At 29.8% G+C, this 21039-nt stretch overlaps 1 protein-coding gene across 1 annotated transcript in view; it reads right to left on the bottom strand.

Annotated features, from left to right (window-relative positions):
• The window catches only part of LOC121120042 (uncharacterized), a 253879-nt gene that overhangs the window by 105805 nt on the left and 127035 nt on the right, over positions 1-21039 (bottom strand). Inside the window, exon 3 of the mRNA XM_071889514.1 lies at positions 17201-17345. Coding sequence (XP_071745615.1) covers positions 17201-17345 — 145 coding nt within the window. The remainder of the gene's footprint in view (positions 1-17200; positions 17346-21039) is intronic.

The raw sequence follows: 21039 nt of genomic DNA, 5'->3' as shown, positions 1-21039 counted from the left end.
TATACGGTGAATAAACAAATTCCATTTTGTATAATAGGAACTCTCTTCCGAGCTTAAAATATGCGTTATTAAATGCAATATTCTTCAATAATTGATGAGGTTGATTAAAAGAACATTTAATAAAACTTACAAAATTTTTACAAGAAATAAAGTGTAATAATTTTTTTTTAAGAGAGATTATTTCACTTTTACCAGTTGATTATTTTATCACACTTTTACTCTACCTTTGTACTCCGTTGTAATATTTTTTTTTTTTTTTATTCAAAGTTTTTATTTGATAGTTTTTTCCTCTTTATTTTACAACCCTGAGTCGAAAGTGTAACCCCCAAAGGAAATTAAATCAAATGATAACCACTCTGCTTTATATATATATGCATTAAGAATGTGTCTTGGTAATAATTGAACCCGTGGACTCCTACAAAGAACACCATTGTAAAAATTACAAGTATATAACACACTTTGTTTGTTTCCCACACACATACACATTGCCAAAGACACTGAGAAAACTAATTCAAAAGTAGGAGAACAAATTTATTAAAATAATCCCGTTATTCAAAGTAATCAGTGACTAAAGGTGAGTACACTGTAGACGCATGATACATGTGGTTTTCCTCTAATACCATCATTATTTAAGGTAAGAAAATTTTCTATCTCCCAGAACTGCGTAATTTCCTTGGGAATTGCTTATACCGCATTTTTCAGTGTTCCTTCAGTAGTAAATTAGACCCAAAAATCAAAATTAGCGGGAAGTTTTTTTCCTTCTATTGAATCAATAGTATGTTTTATTAGCCATAATTCTGTTGACTTTCGTGTGCAAACAAAAACTGCTATAATTGATCACTGTTTTAAACGTTGAACAACACACTGTAGCAATGTTTGTCCTTTTCTTCTTATATCCAGACTGGAAATGTCAGGATCGTGTTCTAGGTTCAAGTGCAAAATACCTACTATGTTTTATGTACTAGAGCAAGGGTGTCGGTCGGATTATATGAAGGGGGGCTCTGACATTTTTTTTTCAATCCAAAAAACTATATTTCCAAAAAAAAAACAATCCAAAATCCACAGCTGTTCACAAAAAGTTAAATTTTTTGAAAAAAAATTTCAACAATCTATAGCCATTAACAAAAAATTAATTATTTTTGAAAAAAATTCAAAATTCCACAGCTATTCACAAAAATAGTTGAAATGAACTGATTTTATTAAGTGGACTACTTATCAAACTTTACATTAATTTGAAGTCCTACGTTTTCAACTAGAATAAATTATTTTTCTAACCAATCTAGTTTACTTATTTAAATTTTTTAAATGGAACAATAGACAACTTAATTGTAAGGCCATTGCATAGCATAACCTTCACCTCTCAACGACTATCTTTTTAAATAAAGAGGTTCCGTGATTTAAAATATGTATTGCTTCGAGAAAACAAAAAAAATGGCAGGATAATAAAATAGTAGTCATTTTCCCGCCACCGAAATAAAACACATCTTAAATCACAAAAACTCTTCCAGTTAAAAATTATTATTACTAAGAGTAGGAAGATTATAATATGCAATGTACTTAGTTAGGTGTTTATTTGAGTAGTTTTGATTGGTTTATTAGATCAAAACTATGAAGTAATTCCTCGAAATCAAGATTAATGTTCTTTATTTTGCAAAAGTATTTTCCTTTCCTATAAATCAGATGAATTATTAGTTTGATATATGACTGTGTACATAGACACACATCCATCGATAGACTTATTTCTTCTCCTATTTGATTAGATGAGATAAGAAGGAAGGAAGGAAGGGGAGTCAAAATTAGGTAGGTCAATATAACTTTTAATCAAACTTTTAACAACTTTTTTTATACATTACACATTTATATCTTTACTTTTTAGTTGTGTTTTTTTTTTTTTTTTGTATTTTTTTACATTTTTTTTATAAGGAATTTTATGAATTAAAATAAAATATACAGTAAATTATATCATTGACAAATTATATTTATATTTCTTAATTAAATCATTCCCTGATAAAACCCCTATTACATAGCAAAGTAAGAGAAAAATAATCTGAATATGAAAGCTGATATATTTATGAGATTATCCGATAATCGATAACAACGAAAACAACAAATAGTCGGAGCTGAAGCGCACCTTTAACAACATGGTGGAATCCGAAATTATATATGGTAGATTTTTTTCATATTTATTATTGATATATTTTACCAATATTATATTATATACATAAATATAGGTTTTGTGACATAACCTTTTGCAACTCCTTTGCTATACATAAATAACATAATGTGTATATATGTATGTGGTGTTTCAACAAAAAACCATATTGAATGCAAAACAAGATATAATTACCAACTAATTGTAATGCTAGCAGTAGTATTGCCCGGAGATATTTGTTGTCAATCAGGAAGCACGATATACAGTGCACCCGGAGACGTGTCAATATACATTTATAAATTATTTTTTCCTATTTTTTATCATGAATCAATATTATTTTGTAAGGATTTTTTACGACAATTACATATGCAGAAGTAAATATTTATGACTCAACTTAGTCAAATTGTATCGACCCACTGAATAATCAAATTGTATTTCATCTTCACTTATGAAATACCCTAATTTCCTAAATAGAACATCCTTTTGGATTGAATGAAGCAAGATTTAATGCTACGATAAATAGCCCAGAGTGCAACTTTGTTCTATTATTAGAGACTACATAATTAGAAAGGAATCAGTATTGCAAATCATAGGAAATTAGTAAAATACATTTTTATAAGAGGTTGAAAACTGTGTTTTATCGTTTACAACATTTCAATGTTTTCGAAATATCAAACGGATATAATATTTATTTAAGATTCCATACTCTATTACTGGTTTAATATTCCCAAGGCATATGGTTTCATTTTTTAGCTCATCTTTTTTTAAGTAGGTAACTTCAAAAGTAATTTTCCTTTTTTTAACCTGTTATTACTAATATTTCATGTCTAAGGAATGAACTTCCTTTTTTTTTATGACATACAAGTTATCATTGATGTACACAAAACCCAATTTAACATTTGCATTTGCTCATAGTAGGTGGAGAGGATTTGTGGACTAGTTTGGTCTCAAAGTAGAATTGAGGATCAATGTCAAAGTAATTCTTACCTATGTTAATTGTTAATTTCTTTCTCTTCGCCTTCACAGCTACTTGCAGCTGGTATAATGAAACGTCATGACAGCTAAGCTACTTTCGTTCAAAACCTTCATCAAAATTAATAAGGGTTAACATGTTGGTCTTAGGTTTTCTTTCAAAAAGAAACAGATAAAAGTCTTAAAATACTTGATGAATAACCAATTCTTCTCCACAATTATTATTTAATCATTGTTGGGAATTTTTCACAGATTAAAAGGAGCTATTCTTAATTAAACCTCAGAACACTGATTTAGGGAAAATATCCAAAAATTTCGGGAGCTGACAACTAAATACACCGTTTATTGCATATATGATTACTTCTCTGCTTAGGGAATTTTAATCTTTATTAAGCCAAATAATAATCTATCATTAAAACGAGCACTCTTTTTTTTGCTTTCCGTTTTTGACCAATTTATGGCTATTTTTCTATGGCTTAAATACTTACAAAGGGATTTTTTTTCTATTGTCACAATTGGCATGCATTTTAAAATTCACAATTAAAATATCAGCCATTGATATAACTTAAGATACTATAAACTATTAATTAAAACATATTTTGTGGAGATGCAAAATCAATGAGACTATTTTAATTTCAAGGATAATCAGGATTATTTAGAAAGAGAAAAAAATTTGTATAATAAACATATTTAATTAATGTTGATTTAAAAAATAATAATAATAACATGAATGATGTAGCTCAATTGACAACGTGCTTTAGAGAAATGTTTCCCTTGAACTCAATGTGAGTAGGTTCGATAATTGGTCGCTCATAGAGAAGGAAATTTTACTTTATGTATATAAACTTCAAAGACTAGGTTATAAGGAGTAATTAAAATACTGTAATGTTTACTTATACTCCATCATTGCAACTCCATCTAACCACGTAAAGAAGATAAATAAACAAAAAATTTAAAAGAACAGTCCCCAAATCATAACGTTTCTTTCCCCCATTTGACGTTAGGGATGATTATCTAGTAAGATGATATTTCCCTTTTTTTTAAATTGGTAGTGTGTAGAATAAATTTTCATTCCCTCAGCTGTTGTCATTATTATTTAACTCTTGAGTAGTGAACTTTCTTTTCTACTGCATTCAATCATATTGAAAACCTGGTCAAAGATTCATGTGAGATTATAAAAGACAGAGGACCTTGAGGATTTTTTTCTGAGTTACAATTATAAATCCTTGTTGGACTCCAAGTAGAATTAAAGATCGTCATTGGATTAATTTTTGCCAATGTCCTTGTCTATTTCCTTCTCCCTTGTCACAGCTGATTGTAACTGATCTAATCAATTGGTTAGGGTTATTATATTAATTTTTTGATTCTTTTTTGTTACATGTGATTTCCATCACTACATGTTATATATATGACATTGAAAATAAACTTACCATTCAAATTATAGACTGTTCTTTTCTTTGTAGGTGCAAAAACTTACAAAATTGGCAAGGGGATCAAATACTTATTTTTCTCCACTGCATATATATGACTTTGCAACTTTCACATTACTTATGCAAATTGTGTATTACAGAGAGAATGTGGTCGAAGGAAAATGAAATTAATATCAGAATGAAGGAAAACACAACATCCGCATTTTTTTCTTCGTATTATTAGGTTATTGTTAATTTGATTAAACGTTACAAATTCATAATGATACAAACACCATAATTATAAATGTAAGGAAGAAACGAACATCTGCAGCAAATGTTATATTCTATAAACATACATACGTAACTAAAAATAACGGAGCTTTTTTAGTAAAAAACAATGGACTATTTAAAAAAAGTCATATATGAATTTTTCGTGTAAAGAATTTAATTTTCTGTAAATAACTGTGGATTTGGAATTTTTTCTAAAAATTTAAATTATATTATTTATCAAAAGCTATAGTCATTCGAATTTATTTTCCAAAAAAATTAATATTTTAAATTTAATTTTGAAACAAAATGTAAAAAAAATTAATTTATAGTGAATTTAATATTACCTCATACATAATCAAGTTTATTCCAATTTATTTTATGGCTTAGGAAATTAATGCTATATGTAAATAATACATATTATACCTTAATATTAGTGTTGTCACGATTCCAAATATTTTCATACCGGTTACGATACCGAAAATAGTGTCGATATTTAGATTATTTTTGATGTTCTTTGAACCAAAATATATATCAAAAATGTACTTGTTTTTTAAAAGAGTGCAATTTTCATAATTAGCTTTCTCATGAATTTGTGAAATTACGTCTTATATTTTTATGACGCAATGGTACCTCTTTCAATTTTGATTCCTTATCCAAGATCCGGTTGTTGTATTTAATATATGATATGTGTTTTTAAGATATATGGGATATGATTAATGTTGGATTGCTCCTAAGACATATTTCCCAATCAATTTTTTTATAGGTTTGATCTTTTTGACCATTCAACAGTCCTAAGGAAAGATTCGTCTTTCTTATAGTCCTAGCTATCTTTTTATATTTTTCATTACTAGCTTGGACTGAATAATATAATACGAAGACGATAATGAATGATACCTAGAATCTATGATAATAAATTCTGGCAACACACTTCCAATTTTCAACTTCCAGTATCTTGTTTCTTCAAAAAAGGTTATGTTGAACAGCTGAAAGTACATAGTTGCTACGCCATTTCAGCAGTTGTAGTTACGACAAAAGACTGACAAGGACCGCCCCAAAGATTGACAAGTGTTATTATGACCGGAGTTCTAGTACAACAGTTTTTTTTTCCTCCAACACGAGATGTGATGTTTTAAATGTATCTTATTTGTATATAAAAAGTTAGTTTGACTCTGGTAATGACGAGTTGACTCTTAGTCCTTCGATCAGGCCGTGTATTATACGTTCCCCACATTTCCCAAAAATGAATTTCTTGAAGCTTAACCTCTAATGTAACAGGATACGGAATTTAAAATATCGGAATCTGCAAGCAGTATAATAAAAAAAAATCCCTCCACTATTAGTGATATTGATAAAAATGAAACAAATGAGAATTATGAATATATCCGGAATGACTGACTTCAAACGTATTCTTTCTTAGTGAAATATCAAAATAAATACTTCAATTTTGCAATATTCCGTTGTTAGAATTTTTTCCCGGGAAGTGGAAATCTTTAGTTCCAATACCCTGTTCCGTATAATACCGTTTTATATGTGTTAGTACTATGGTACATTACTTCAACTAATGTAATTTGTTTTAGTGTTGCATATATCAAATGAATATTGCAAACATAGAAAAGAAAACTAACGAAAAATAGATAATTTGACGAATTAATTAGCTGCTTCATTATAATAATTATCTATTGTTTTATTTGTATAATATACCTATAAAATATTAAGTATAAATGTAAATACTTGTACTTACCAGGTGGAAACTAAACGTTTACACTCTTTACAATTCAAAATGCTCAGATTGTGAGACATGGATTTTATAAAATCTTTTAACAAATAGTATCTATGAAATATCAGTGTTCAACAAAGATTCATTATATTTTTACTGAGGTAAGACCACTAAACTCAAGATCAGAAATTTAACTCGAGTAGATACAATTCTAACTAAGATTTGTTATATAATTTCGATTGCCCAGAAACATTGTTTATAATGTTAAAAGAACATTTATAATCGAAATGCAATCTTCTAGCAGGATGAAGCACCTGCATTCAGAGCCAAAGTCATTACAACCATTCAGAGAAAAGAAATTTTTCATTTATTTTGCGGCATAAAAATGACCGCGTAGGAAAATGCAATTTTACATAGGTCATTTGTATACATATGATAACTTTTCCTGACTAGTCGTAATTGAAATTCGAAAAATTTGAAAGTCAAACGGATCTTTGTTGTCCCTATCCCTGATTTGGCACCAATGCCATTCTGTATAGAAATATGTACCACTAGAGAAGATCATCCCTGTAGTAATACTATGTCTCCTATTTAGGTTTACATTGGATCCACAGATTAGGCCAACCCTAACATAGATATTTTAGAAAAACATGCAGGAAGTTTGATTTCCTTGCTCAAAAAAGATATTAGAGGTCAACAAATATTTCTCCTTTGGGAAATTATATTGTATGAATGAACTTATTGATGAACTTTTATGATTCTTCAATGATAAAGGATGAGCTAAAAACAATAAATAGAGGTTGCCACTCAAACTGTTTAGCAGACACGCTGTATGTAAGTTTTAATAAATTGCTTCAATGATTCTTTCTCGAAAAAACTGCTCATATTCATTAGAGAAAAAGGGTTTTGTTTGTGGGCAAAAATATAAATGTTACAAATTATGGTAGAAGAAGGGAAATAGCAGAAGATGATATACAAAACATTGCATTTGTTTGTTCTTTATCTTGTTCTATGTGTATTTGTATTTTCCCTCAAGGTACAACAAGAACAAAACCACCACTGGAAAATGAAAATGATAAAAAAACACGAAGGAAAGAGAATGAGGCTCAATTATTAGGCCTTTCTCTTTTCTTTTTCTGCTAAAGAAAGTCTTATTTACCTCTACCAAAAAAAAAAAAAAAAAAAAAATAAGAATAAGAAGATAAAATATAAGAAATTTAGCTTCCCCTTACATTTTCAGGTCAATAACTCAGACATAGTAGTAGAAAATAAGGACAGAAAAGAAAAATCTAATAGTGTTGACACTCAGTCCAAGACCGAATATTTTTTTCAGTTCGGTCTTGAGTTACTTTTTCTTTACGGATATTTCGATCTGTACTAATGTGGTGCGTCTAATCATTATTGCTTATTATTATTATTTTATCATATAACTTTCTGCAGTTGACCAGTTTGTGATGCTCTGTTTCTTTATACTTTTTATTATTAATTTATGCATATACTACTAATAATGAAGGAGTTTTGTTTTTGTACTGACGGAGTAAGGAGGTTATTATTATTATTACATATATTTAATTATGTTTAAAAGTGAATTATTAGATATCTATAACTGTAAAGGAAATTAAATTGTTTTTAAAACTTTGCCATGTTTTTCTGTGGTAATCTAGAGACCAATTTTCTTCCTTGTTCTGATTTATGACTATTACAAATACGATTTATGCAAAACATTAAACTCTATTGAGGTTATTGTTGTAATTTTGAAACACAACTAATAAAACCGATCCTAAGTGAATTATACTTTTGACTGGTCCTGATCCAACTTCTGCTAATTACTTTTATCAGTTTAGGCGTACGTGATTTTTTAGACAGATTTGTACTGCTATCTCGGAACATTGACCGATTTTTTCCATCTCAGTCAAACAGTAGACCAATTTTCTTCCTTATTCGGATTTATGAGTCGTACAAATAGTTACTACAAATTTGTTTTAAAAAAAGTGGGTTTTCTTTACAGAATGAAGCTTTGAAACTCCATTCTTTCATTAAGAATAATTGTGGTTTGTTATTTATACAAAAAAATTCTTTAGAACTACTCCTTGTTTAATCTTTTTTTAATATGAAGCACATGTTCGATTGTATTTTTTGTTGTTTTTTTTAATCAAGTATCTTTAATGGACCAAAGTAGTTGGGCTTACTAAAAATCAGAGCGTCTCAGACCGGTATTGGATTTTCAAACGGAGATCCAACACTAAAAACTACATTTATTCAATTTGAATGAGTAAAGGATCCTTTATCAAAATCACATCATTCCTGTCTTACTCCCTCCTTCTTTTAAAGAAAGGCTCATATATTTCGGATCAAGATAATCACACAAAGGGTACTGCTGTCACAAAAACTGAATATATGTTTTTGTATATAAATAAATGAAATAACATTTTGGAAGAATACATCAATAGTATATTATAAAAGAAAAAAATACAATAGTAAGGAGAAGCATCTGTAGAGTTGTAAATCATATGATACACTTATATGTTAAAACAGAAGAAAAATTGATAACCCTGACAATATGAATAATATTTGAAAGGAGTGTAGCTTAGCTGTCATAGCGTATCATTCAGCTAATTATAAGTAATTTTGAGAGAAACTAAACATAAATGCACTCTGTATCTAGCAAGGAAAACTCTGATGTCGATTATCAATTGTGCTCTGAGTACAATAAGGAGTTGCACTTATACTCCCCAATAAATCATACAAATTATTCTGTCATTCGTGAACACACGAGGAAGTGGTTACTTTATACTTAACGTTGTCTTGACAAGAATGAAGTAATCATAATAACAGATTTATAAAATAAAACATTCGGATGAAATTACTAGTTACAATCAATTTTGCAAGCGATTTCGATAATATTTTTGCTACTCTAAATTTATTTATCTGGATAGTGCATGTAAATTAGAACTGTATCAAAAACCTTCCGTCTTATATCTACTCACAAAATGAACCTGACAGCTTTGCTTTTATGATGTTAGATGAATCATTTAAGTTTTTGAAAACTTTTAGTATGTAAATAGTTTCAAGGAAGAGTCTGAGCATCTTTGAAGACTCTGTAAACTACTTTTTTGTTTACAACAATAAATTGTACTCTAAAAAACTTTTTTTTTTTTTTAAGTTATGCCCATTTAGACTCACTGGCGTTTAGGGCAATATAAATTGGTTGGTAATGCAGTCTAAGTATATTAATTACAATTTTTTTTCTTTATGAAGTCATCGGATATTTAATTTTACTTTGATGGGATTCCCTCCGACTTAGAAAGTAACAAGTTTATGCTAAAGCATATCGATATATACGATTATATACAGGGAAAGTGTGTTTTTATAAAATATTTCTTTGACAAAAGTGCATAGAGTAAAGCATGAAATGGAGCAAAGCTAAATTTCCATAAGCCCAAAATATGTTATAGCACTTCCAAAGGAGACATACTTCTAAAAGAATGCTACAAAGGGATTACAAGCCCAAAACCAACTCAGTTCATTAAGTAGATATATAAAATATTCCTATCATTGGTCAGATGGTGTTGCACTGGTTAAGTGTTAGTAAACATTATAGTATTACAATTACTCTGTCTGACCAATGAATTGATTTTTAAGTCCAAATAAATTTCCTTCTCTAGGAACGACAAAGTATCTAACCTAGATGCATTGGGTAAAAGAGAATAATTTATACCGAGTGGGGTGTCCATTGAGCTACGTTGTTTCAATTTTGTTCGGGGATTGTATGTCACAGATGCACTGGATTTACTAACAATCCGTGTGAAATCATGTAAATTTTGAATGACAATCCCATAGGAGTCCATTCGTAAATTAGTTTTCATGGAGGGAGTTTGATAATTAATGAAATGTCTCTTAATATGAAGTGTTCCTGTTGCTCAAAACACTAAAAGAATATGCATTTTAATATAGTAACAATGGCATAGTGATGGGGTTGCTCTACTTTTAAATTCCCAAATGTGTGAATACTTAGTGTGTACATATTTTTGAATGTTTATTAAGATATACTCTATTTTTTAAGGATTTGTCACAGGGGGTCTTTATACTCATATAGGTTTTTGTAGGTATAGAGAGCCACAGGATATATTTTCTTTAAATATGTGTATAAATAATATAAAATGAAAAAAATGGAAAATTAATTTAGAGTCGTATTTAGGGAGATGTACCAGAAAATGGTGAACTATGAAAAATATAAAAAAATAGATATATCAGTAAAATTTAAATTTGATTATTAAAGGTACTTGATCCCTTCTTTAGATAAAAACAGTAAGGAACACACCATCTCAATTCCAGAACAAAAGGAAGAAGTATTAATGATTAGTGTTATTATATCAATGAAGTTCTTACTTTGTTAATAGTGAGGGGAAAAAATGTTACGACATATGCCCTTCGTGTCAGTAAAGACATTGACTCAGCAATTCGTACAATTTGACTCATCAGTGATTTCTTCGTCTATGTTCTAAATCAGTGGTCCACAACATTTTTCTAACTGCGGACCGGTCAACAATTCACAATATTACTGCAAACCGCAAAAAGGGGGGAGGTGAAAAACAAAAAACGTAGGAAATATAAACAGTAATAGCACATTGCTCCAACAATTTAACGTTTTTATGATCACAAACACTCTCGGTTTGAATGAACTATCATTTGTAATTTAGATGTATACCAAATATTTTCTTCTTTTTCTACCAACTCTAAATAAAGTTCTAAGCCCACCTTTCTTATTGTCCCGTACTTATATAATAAATAAAACATAAATGACTAATTTGGTCTTCAGAATCCCAGTATTGATTGATCCCAAAACTCTACAAAAAGGCACCTGTCCATGGCTAATAGGTTGCGGAAAATTGGATTAAATGATTTTAGAAACACTTATGTACAAATTAACTAATGTAATTTCATTTTGTTCAAAAACATTTGCTGTTTGGACGAACAAATAACTTGCAAATACAAGCATAAAATTGAAAAGAACTTTCTGAATGCAGCAATTGATAAAGAAATGTTATAAAAGGTATTCATATTACCATATAATAACATAAAAACCCATAATACATTTATTTAAAAAAATATATAAAGTATATATTTCTATTTAGAGAGGCATAAAGTATGAAGAAAGATAATGTAACTTTTAAAAATAATAAATAAAATATGTATACTGCTTAAAATTTATATATTTATATGCTTGAATTTATGCATATATATTCTTTGAAAAAAAACTATATACATGTATACTTATTCAAAAAATTCATGTATTAATAAATAAATATTATTCATGGTAGAATGTAAGTCTTGAATAATCATTCTTTATGAATGGAATTCATTTCCCATTCCCTTAAGGTAATTTTATAACTTGATAAATATATGTATATATTGAGTTGCAAAAAATATGACCTCGAAATAACTAAAACAGGGTTGTGAAACATAATTGGAACAAACTTTGGCCTCATCCAGATCCTGAAACAACGCATTGTGACGATTTTTTTGGTTTTATTTAATAGCATATTAATTTTTTTTTATCCTCCATGGGCCTCAGTCACTTTTTTTTGGGTTCAAAAAGAAAAATATTTCTCATACATAAACGTTCCTACAGATGGTAATATTGATTTTACTGTCAAATTATGGTTTAGCATCTGTAAATCTTTTTAATATCTACAGTTTTGAAAAAAAAGTTGCATTTCTGCCCTAGTTCTCCTTTTTTCTCTGTGCTGCACTTTTCAAGGAATATACGTTGAATAAAAAAATTGAATTTCAAAAACTTAATTAAAAAAAACACATTTAAATGTTAGGTATTTGTTGTTCTACTTGAAGATGATACAGATAAACCCTTTCGTCTTAGAAGGATTAAAAAACATTGATGTTTGTCATAAGGTGATGCTCTTTGGATCCAAAGAGGACAAAATTGCCGGATTGTGAATTGTGATTGAATCCGAAATTTGGGTTAAATCAAGCCGAATTTACAAAATGTCCAATTGATATATGAGGAAGGCTTTAAGACCTTAGGAAAGTGCACTCTTTTTGAGTTAAAAACATGGAGGAGACGTTTGTACATGTAAATATCAAATTAAATGGAATTGACAAAATTAATGTTAGTACAAAAAGAAGGGTCATCATAAATTGCAGTGTCAAAACTGTTTTGGCCTTTGACATACAAAACATGGCTGTAACAACCCCAGGTTAAATGTTCAAGAGTATGCTAGTGTGCTAAAACAAGCTATTGCAAGAAGCAAGGCAAATGACTGTATGTTAAGTTCATTACCTATTCCAGATGAAGAAATTCCTCAAGAGAAGATTATTTCTGAGGGAACAGTTGTATTAGCATCAAGAGAAGACTCATCATGTCCCGAAAAAGTAGTACAAACTTATATTGAAAACTCTGATAAGACCCCAGAAATGACAATCGAGGAAGATATAAGTGGAGAAACCGAGGAAGGCCCTAAAAAGGATCAACTTGTGTAGAAAACCGTCCTTTAATTGAGGAAAATAAAATGGTTCCCTCTGATGTACCAAAAATAATATGCGAGGAGGATAATAGTGGAAAAACCAAGGAGGACCCTAAAAAAGGATCAACTTAAGAAGAAAAGCGTCGTTTACTTAATGAAAATTATATTGTTCCCTCTGAGGTAATGGTAGAGAATATTGCTTCAATTCACTCCTCCTCAGCGAATGCAATTGAAGAAATTATTGCACCTTCGGGTGTTCAAAAAGAAGATAGAAGAAAAAATTCAAAGGAAAAAAATATGGACTCATCTACAATTGCATGCAGGCCAAAAAACACAACCAAATCCTGACGTCATTTTACTATCTAGGACAAGGTCTGGTTCGGTTTCAAAAAGATCTTCTTCAACTTCCGATCTCTCCCCTCAGACAGAACAAACTCTAAAAAAGCTTCTAAAAAATTAATTTTTCCTTATTTCCACAAAAATAATAATGTATTTTAAAAAGCAAACCAAAATGGATGATTTCTTCAAGCTCCCTATTTTTAGGGATCAAATTATTGGTAAAATACTATCACTGAATACGAGGGGGGAAGAGATCGAATTTCTCGACATTCCCTTATGAAAAGTCTACTATATCGAAAACCGGATATTATCTGCCTCCAAGATGTGAGGTCCCCTACTTCCAAGTCTTGCTCACTTAAGTGCCAGTTTTGTATTCCTAAAAAATATCATCACTTTTTCACAGGAGATGGGACACATCAGGGAATACTTTCTTTGGTCTCAAAGACCATCAATAATCCCAAGTGCATAAATGAAATCTCTAATGGGGGGGAATGGCATAAAATATTTATTTCAGCAGTAAGTGGTGGTTTCTATTTAGTCAACGCATATGGACCGAATATCAAAAGCTTTGCCTTCGTTCAGGCAATCATTAACGTCTGCAAGACTGACTATTATCCTCTCCAGTTAATTGGTGATCTTAATGTAGATCAATATAAATCAAATTTTCGGTACCCTAATCTTCAAATATTGGCCAAACTTATCATGGAACTTGACTTATGTGATATCATTAGATTTTGTAACCCAAAGGATAGTGTGTCTTGGAGAAGTGGAAAAAAGTCCTCACGGATCGATTTCGCTCTTGCTTCTTCTTCTATCCAGTCAAAAACAACTAATGCCCTCTATCGCTAAAGTCAAATTTGACTCATCGTTTTAGGTCTAGTTTTAATCCAGGAAAAATACCTAATGGGTTGTCATCTACTGTTAAATAAACAACAATACAATTTATTAGAAGGAAAAGGAAGAGAGTTGTATCATTTGAAAAGAATTTTGAAGATATTTTGAATAACGGATCTCTCTTTCTACGCTCAATTGCTGCAGAAACTGCCAATTTATTTTGTACTTCAGAGATTGCTGAGATGGAGTTTAAGGAAAAAAATGTCTCGGAAACAAACGCATCTAAAAGATTAAAAAAATTGTTATCAAAATACCGATCAACTACCTTAATCAAGAAAATAATTGACGAAGGCCAAACTATCACTGAACCACAGAGAATTTGGAAGCTCTTTTTTTAGCACTTCTAAAAGCTTGTTGGGGGTGAAAGAGCGAATTTTCCTCGTTCTAAGTTAGGAAAACAATCAATCTTCACAAAAAATGTTATATTAAATTACATAACTAAGCATTTTAAGCATGGACAAGCTTCTGGTCCAGATGGCATTGGTTGGAAGATTTTTACCCAATGTGTAAATGATGTTGTTCCCTATTTAGTTGAACAGGGGAAGTCTATAAAAATTCTGAAAAACTTCCACAATCCATAAGAAGAGGCCGGATAGTTATGATCCCAAAAAAGTGGGTGGCTACCGATATCAACAATTGGAGACCAATAGGAAGGAGAAAGCAACCCAATTACCTTCCGTCAAGGTTGTCCTTCGCCCCCTATTATTCGTTGCTTTACTAAAAGATCTCGGAGATTCCATTATAAAGAAATTCAAGGGGTTTGGGGTGGATTTTGGGAACTCGACACAAATTATTGATATGTATGCCGACGACGTCACATTGATGTTAGAATCTAACTCTAAGGCTCAATTAACTAGATGAATGGAAGTGATTCTGAACTATTTCAAGAAGTATAGAATGAGGTCAGGTTTGAAAATCAACTTTAAAAAGACGGCTGTTCTTCCTATTGGTAAATGGAGCCAAAGTAAGGCTATTCAAATTGCCAACTGTTCAATTAAGGAGATATTGGGAATTGTATGGGATTCAAAAGGTGCCTCTTATTCAAACTGGGTATTCCTAAAAAAAGTATGTGTGTTCTTCCATTTAGCAATGGAGAAGTTTCAATCTTCAAAAGAGGATTGACCTATATAATTTCTTAATTATTCTTAATATCCTATATAAGGCAACAGCTATTTCGTGGCTCGCTGAGAGAGCAATTGAAGAAGAATACTCCTGGCTTAATATGTTTGTTCATAGGATCTATTTACCCTCAATCAAAGGACCTAGATCTCTTAGGGGTGGAGGATTATCTCTGCTTGCAAGAATACTATCTAAAGTATATTAAAAAGTTCTAATTGACCTTTAAGACATCAAGAGACTGAGTGGCGAGCTACTATTTCCTCACACCAATGTACACATGGGTTATGCTGGGAACAGATTTGATAAATGATCACTTGGTAGAATTATCTCCATCTTTAGTGGCAGCACATAGGATTATTTGGAAAGGTACACCGTCATTTTCATCCACTCCCACCATTGATGCGGTGCGACAGAATTCTAAAAAGAAATTTTATTTTAAAACCTCGTGGAAACAAAACAGTTAGAATGGTTAGTGTTATCGAGGGGTATTATCTCCTTTCACGATTTGAGCAACGACTCAATGTTCAACTGTGGGAAATTTTTATATCTACTAAAGAGAGCTGCAGACAATCGCATGATGCCCATTTCATGGCATTTGAGAATGTATTTTGTATTAAATTATAAGGAGGAAGCAGACAAAATTTGCGACAAGTTTTTAAAAATATTGGGCCTATCCATGTCGTGGAAGAAGAGAATCATGGGTTCAATTTTAAAAGTAAAAGATGGAAAGCGACTCACTTTGTAACTTCAAATATCGTCAGGATGTATATTCTTCAATGCTCCTAGCAAGGACTATGGAAAATTGTATAATATAGTTATTCATCCTTTTGCTGACTGTTCTTCACTACATACACTGAAAAAATTCATATTGCTGAATATAGCAGGAATAAGTGATAAATTCGTGACTGTTGTTCTTTTATTCAGGCTCACTTCAAATATGTCGAGTGCTCCTACAAAAACTCGTGCCATAGAGTTGGCTCTCTCGACCTGTATAAATAATATAGCAGAGAAGCTGACAGAAGGCGTCCCTATCTAAAATGAAGAATTTAGAACTAATTGTATTTCAACTGCTGCAAGATACTCTGTCTTTGCCATTAAAATTCCAGATTCTTCTAATCTAACGTGGAAGTACACAGGGGACTTGATATGGTTCGAAAGACAATATGACGTTTCTTCGCCGTCTAATTCATATCCCCAGACAGTTTAAAAAGTTTAGTGCATCCAATGCTTAAATGTGGTAATTTTTGTCTCCTTCCTACTTTTTTTAGTCGGATAATTTTGATAATTTTTATTCATTTGTTTTCTACATGATCGTTTTACTAATTTTATTGAAGATTTTTATGAAATGTGATAAACTACTACAAAGTATTTTAATTATCGTTTGACTCACTGTGCTAATTAACTGTTGTGATGACTTTAGTTTAGGGTTTTAATTGTAAAATAAAATTTTTATTTATATATGTAACTTCTCTAAACGAATAAAGTCTTTATATGAAAAAAAAAAAAAAAAAAAAGAAGTAGGCCGTTTAGTACCTTTTGAAACCGTTAATATATCTGCCATTTTATCCTATTTCAACTCTCACATGTTAATTTATATGAATTTATGAAGTAAAAACGATCGTTACAATATAACTTCATTTATAATTTTATATAAATGGTACCCTCCAAATACCCAATCCGGATCAATTTAAAATTCTTGAATAACAAGAAATCTGATAGCACTAATTGTAGCACTCAGCATAATTGATAAAATTTCAAATTAGCAAAATCCTTTTCTAATGCTATACCCCTGTATATTACTCTAAAAAATACCAAAAAAATTTAGCCACTTTGCCTGTTTACTTACTCATCTTGAAATATGTATTTTTCTCCATCTTTGAAGAGACAAGTCCCTTTGTGTGTAATGTTATCTTTACCGATCCGAACACCATCCCTTTCACCATATTCGAACCAACGTCCCTCCCATGAGGGATCAAATACACACTTCTTTCCTGAAAAGAAAAAAAAAAGAAAAATACAGAGTGCGCTCACTTCTTGGCAACCATATGAATATAAAAATAATGTTTAATCATGGATAACGTCATGTAATACACTTTATTATTACGTAAAATATATATTTAAAGGAAATTGTTAAGTTTTTATTGACTCTGTTGAGAGTTGAGATATTATATTACTATATATTTATATTAGTGCTGTTGTGTACTCCATAATATAATGACACAGGGTACTGGTGCATTTTAGTACAATACTAAGTTTATATTAAAATAGGTATTTGCGGATCCATTACTTATAAAAATGGTCCTGTTAATGATGTAATTTTCCAAATATCTTATTCCAGCTCCCCACCTCTCAAACAAATTTTTCCTTCTACAGAAAAAAATTTCCATTATTTTTTTAATTAAAAAAAGTTGGTAAAGTTATAAACTAGCCCTAACCTAAACTTAAATTCTGAGGACGTCTTTGTATGTGCATGTCAATTACACTTCACTACATTTCTGTTTTCTATTTTTCGTCGAAAAAGTACCGTTAAATACCGAAATATCTATAATTGTACCAAACCAAGACGGAAATATTGATTCGTGACAACACTAATGTATATATGTTCTCTTTTAGAATCAACCAGGAATTCCATAGCAAAACATATTATTCCTAGATATTACTCACTTGAAAAGACGAAGGCTGGGTATCTCAAACTCTACCTTGAGAAATTGGATCATTTTTGACTTATCAAATAAATAATATTTTATCCCTCTAAATATCTACTGAATATCGTGCCCAAATTCCAAAGCATTATTACTCCCTTAATATTTTGATATTAATGAAGACATATTAAATATATAAACATTTTAAATTCGTATTTTACTACTAATATTTAAATTCTCCGTAAGAAACTCTCGATCAAAAAATATTTCTAAAGTAAATTTTGTATGTAATTATTATTGGTAATAAAAGCTTCTTTAATGTTGTTATTCATTACCTCGAGGGATGGAGAAGATGGGCATAGGATAAATATAAGGGGTAATAAGTTTTAATGGGAGTGGAATGCTAGATAAATAAATATAAAGAGCTTGAAGGGCAAGGCGTCTGTCGTATAAAAGGAGGGAGGAACAGAAAATAATGCAAAAGTAAAGTGTTTATATTCGTGTTTTAAACTTTTTTTATTTTCATATAATATGTTAAATAGTGATACTATAGCCATTTTTATTAATTGAAAAGCTAATTATTGTTTATCAATCCATGAAATTATTGTTGGATGATTATGTAACAAAATAATTATTCACCTTAACGTTTTACTATAATAATAATGAAAATTATTTAATTAAAACCCGAAGTTCATTTTTTTTTTCATAAAATATATTATCATACCGAAATTTAAAAATTGATTTCCCGAGGTTCTTATGTATAACAATTTACTGGTAAACGAAAAAAAAATCCTAGTACAGCTAAATCAACATTGTATATGTATTCAACAAAGACGTATTATTTCTTTTCCCTGTCAAAAAAAAAAAAAAGTTCTTACTTTCATCATGTGAACGATTGCAAAATAAGGCATAGGAATGAAAAAAATTTATATATTATGACTATAATTTCCTTCACTTTTAAAAGAAAAATGAGAAGACAAAGTTTTTGTACTATAAGTATGGGAGAGAGGTAGTCGTAATATAGAAGAGAAGTAAAAAGTTTTCTTAAGGTTTTTTTTTTATGTTATAAGAAATATTTATATATTTTTCTTCAAAGTATTGAATGTAAAAATGATATAAAATATCTTCACATCAGATGTTTTTTTTTCTATATATTCTTTATACTTCTTTATGACTTCATGGGAAGAAATAGGAAAGGTTTATACATAGATATACATATATCAAAAGAAAATTTATTAATAAACCATAAGGGGGAGGGGAGGAGGCATAAAGAACGGTGTCAAAAGTGAAAGCTGAAGTACCACATGTAACACATGGCCTGAAAAGTGCCGGGCTTAACATATACTGTACTCTATTTCTCATATATCTTACTTCCAGTTTGTTGGAACCTTCAACAGACAGCTGTCAAAATTTAATGAAAATTTGTTCACTAAAATAAATTATTGGAAAAATATAATTTTTTGTAGAAAAAATTAAATAAGAATTATTTTAAGTAAAATGTTATTAAACTTCCGATACTTGCCTTAAAATCCAAACACGAGTGAGTACATTCATAATTAAATATATACTATAGCAAATAAAAACAACGACTTGCGCTTAGTCGTTGACAATTTAATATACCTACTATACCCATCATTGATGACAATGAACACTTTTTATCGTTATATTTTATACTTGTCAATCCAAACTCTCAAATAGTTGTTAAAGATTGCAAGCCATGTCTGGCCCGTTAAAGTAATTTAATAACAGTAACAAAATAAAAAAGATAAATAATTTATCCAGGGCTTGATCAAAGATTTTATAACTTAAGTAATTGTCATGGTGTATTTCAACTGGCTAAGTGCCCATTTTTATCCCTGTCCAAATGTTTATAGAATAGACAGGTTTATTAATTTGTTATAAACGAAAATTTTACTTGAAAGTAAATTGATTTGATTTACATGGAATGAAATGATGAATAGAAGAACATATTCAAGAAATCATCTACTACCAAAGAATTGTTTATGGAATTGGCATCAGGACCTTCCAAAGCAATTTGGTATTTTTGTTTTTGGAATGTTCGGATTAACTTTATTTTGTAGGTCGTTTTTCTCTTAGATGACAAATAAATATCATACTTAACTCACACATAAGCACTTATATCAGATAAATAGAATTGCCACAGTCATTTCAGATACGAACGTTAAAAAAATAGCTCAGAATTCAGAAAATTACTGTGATTAGAGTTATAATTTTTATAAATGAAAATATTATTAATATGTTTATTTATTTACTTTCAGATTAAAATATATGGAAGATGTTTCATTATTGTAGCCTGCGAGATAATTTCTTCATCTAATTTTGACTAACAGTCGAAAAAGCTTGATAAATTTTGCTGTAATGGATAGATTATGTTTAAAGTAATAATTAATTATCAATCAAGATATATTTATTCTATATAGAATATGATATATCCCAATCTCCTTTGAACTACTTTATTCTTATTTATATATATTCTTGGGAGCAATAAATAATGAACGCTAAAAATAACATAATTGAAATATTAATCATTAATTCCAAAACTGGATAATAACTCCAAAAAATTGAAAGCAACATTCCCCAAAAAACGTATACGAAATTTATGTCATAAATTAAAAATTTACATGGAAGTTAGAGACGATATGGATGCATACAAAATATTAAAAGGATTTTGAGTCTTTGGCGTGAATGAATAGATAATAAGAAGCAACGTAGGGTTCAGGTGGTAGAAATATAATGAACGGGGTCAAAAGTAATTACTAGAATGTGTATATATAATTAGTGGGTGTGCCCGGCATGGATCAAAGTTAATAGGTGTCGAGGATGAATAGACAAAAAGCTAATACAAACATTATTTATTAATAAAGATATTTTATATATAATATATTATCATATCTGATAATTACTCCATATTTTTTTTAATTTACGCGCTGAGCTTAACTACACATGCTTTTTGCTAAACTGCATCTTATGTACTATTTATTATTTTTTAATTTTTATATGTACTTCACTTCTTTTTTTTTTT

Source organism: Lepeophtheirus salmonis, chromosome 6 (assembly GCF_016086655.4).
Source record: "Lepeophtheirus salmonis chromosome 6, UVic_Lsal_1.4, whole genome shotgun sequence".
In the NCBI taxonomy this organism is placed as follows: domain Eukaryota; kingdom Metazoa; phylum Arthropoda; class Copepoda; order Siphonostomatoida; family Caligidae; genus Lepeophtheirus; species Lepeophtheirus salmonis.
This window is presented reverse-complemented; position numbering and strand designations above follow the sequence as displayed.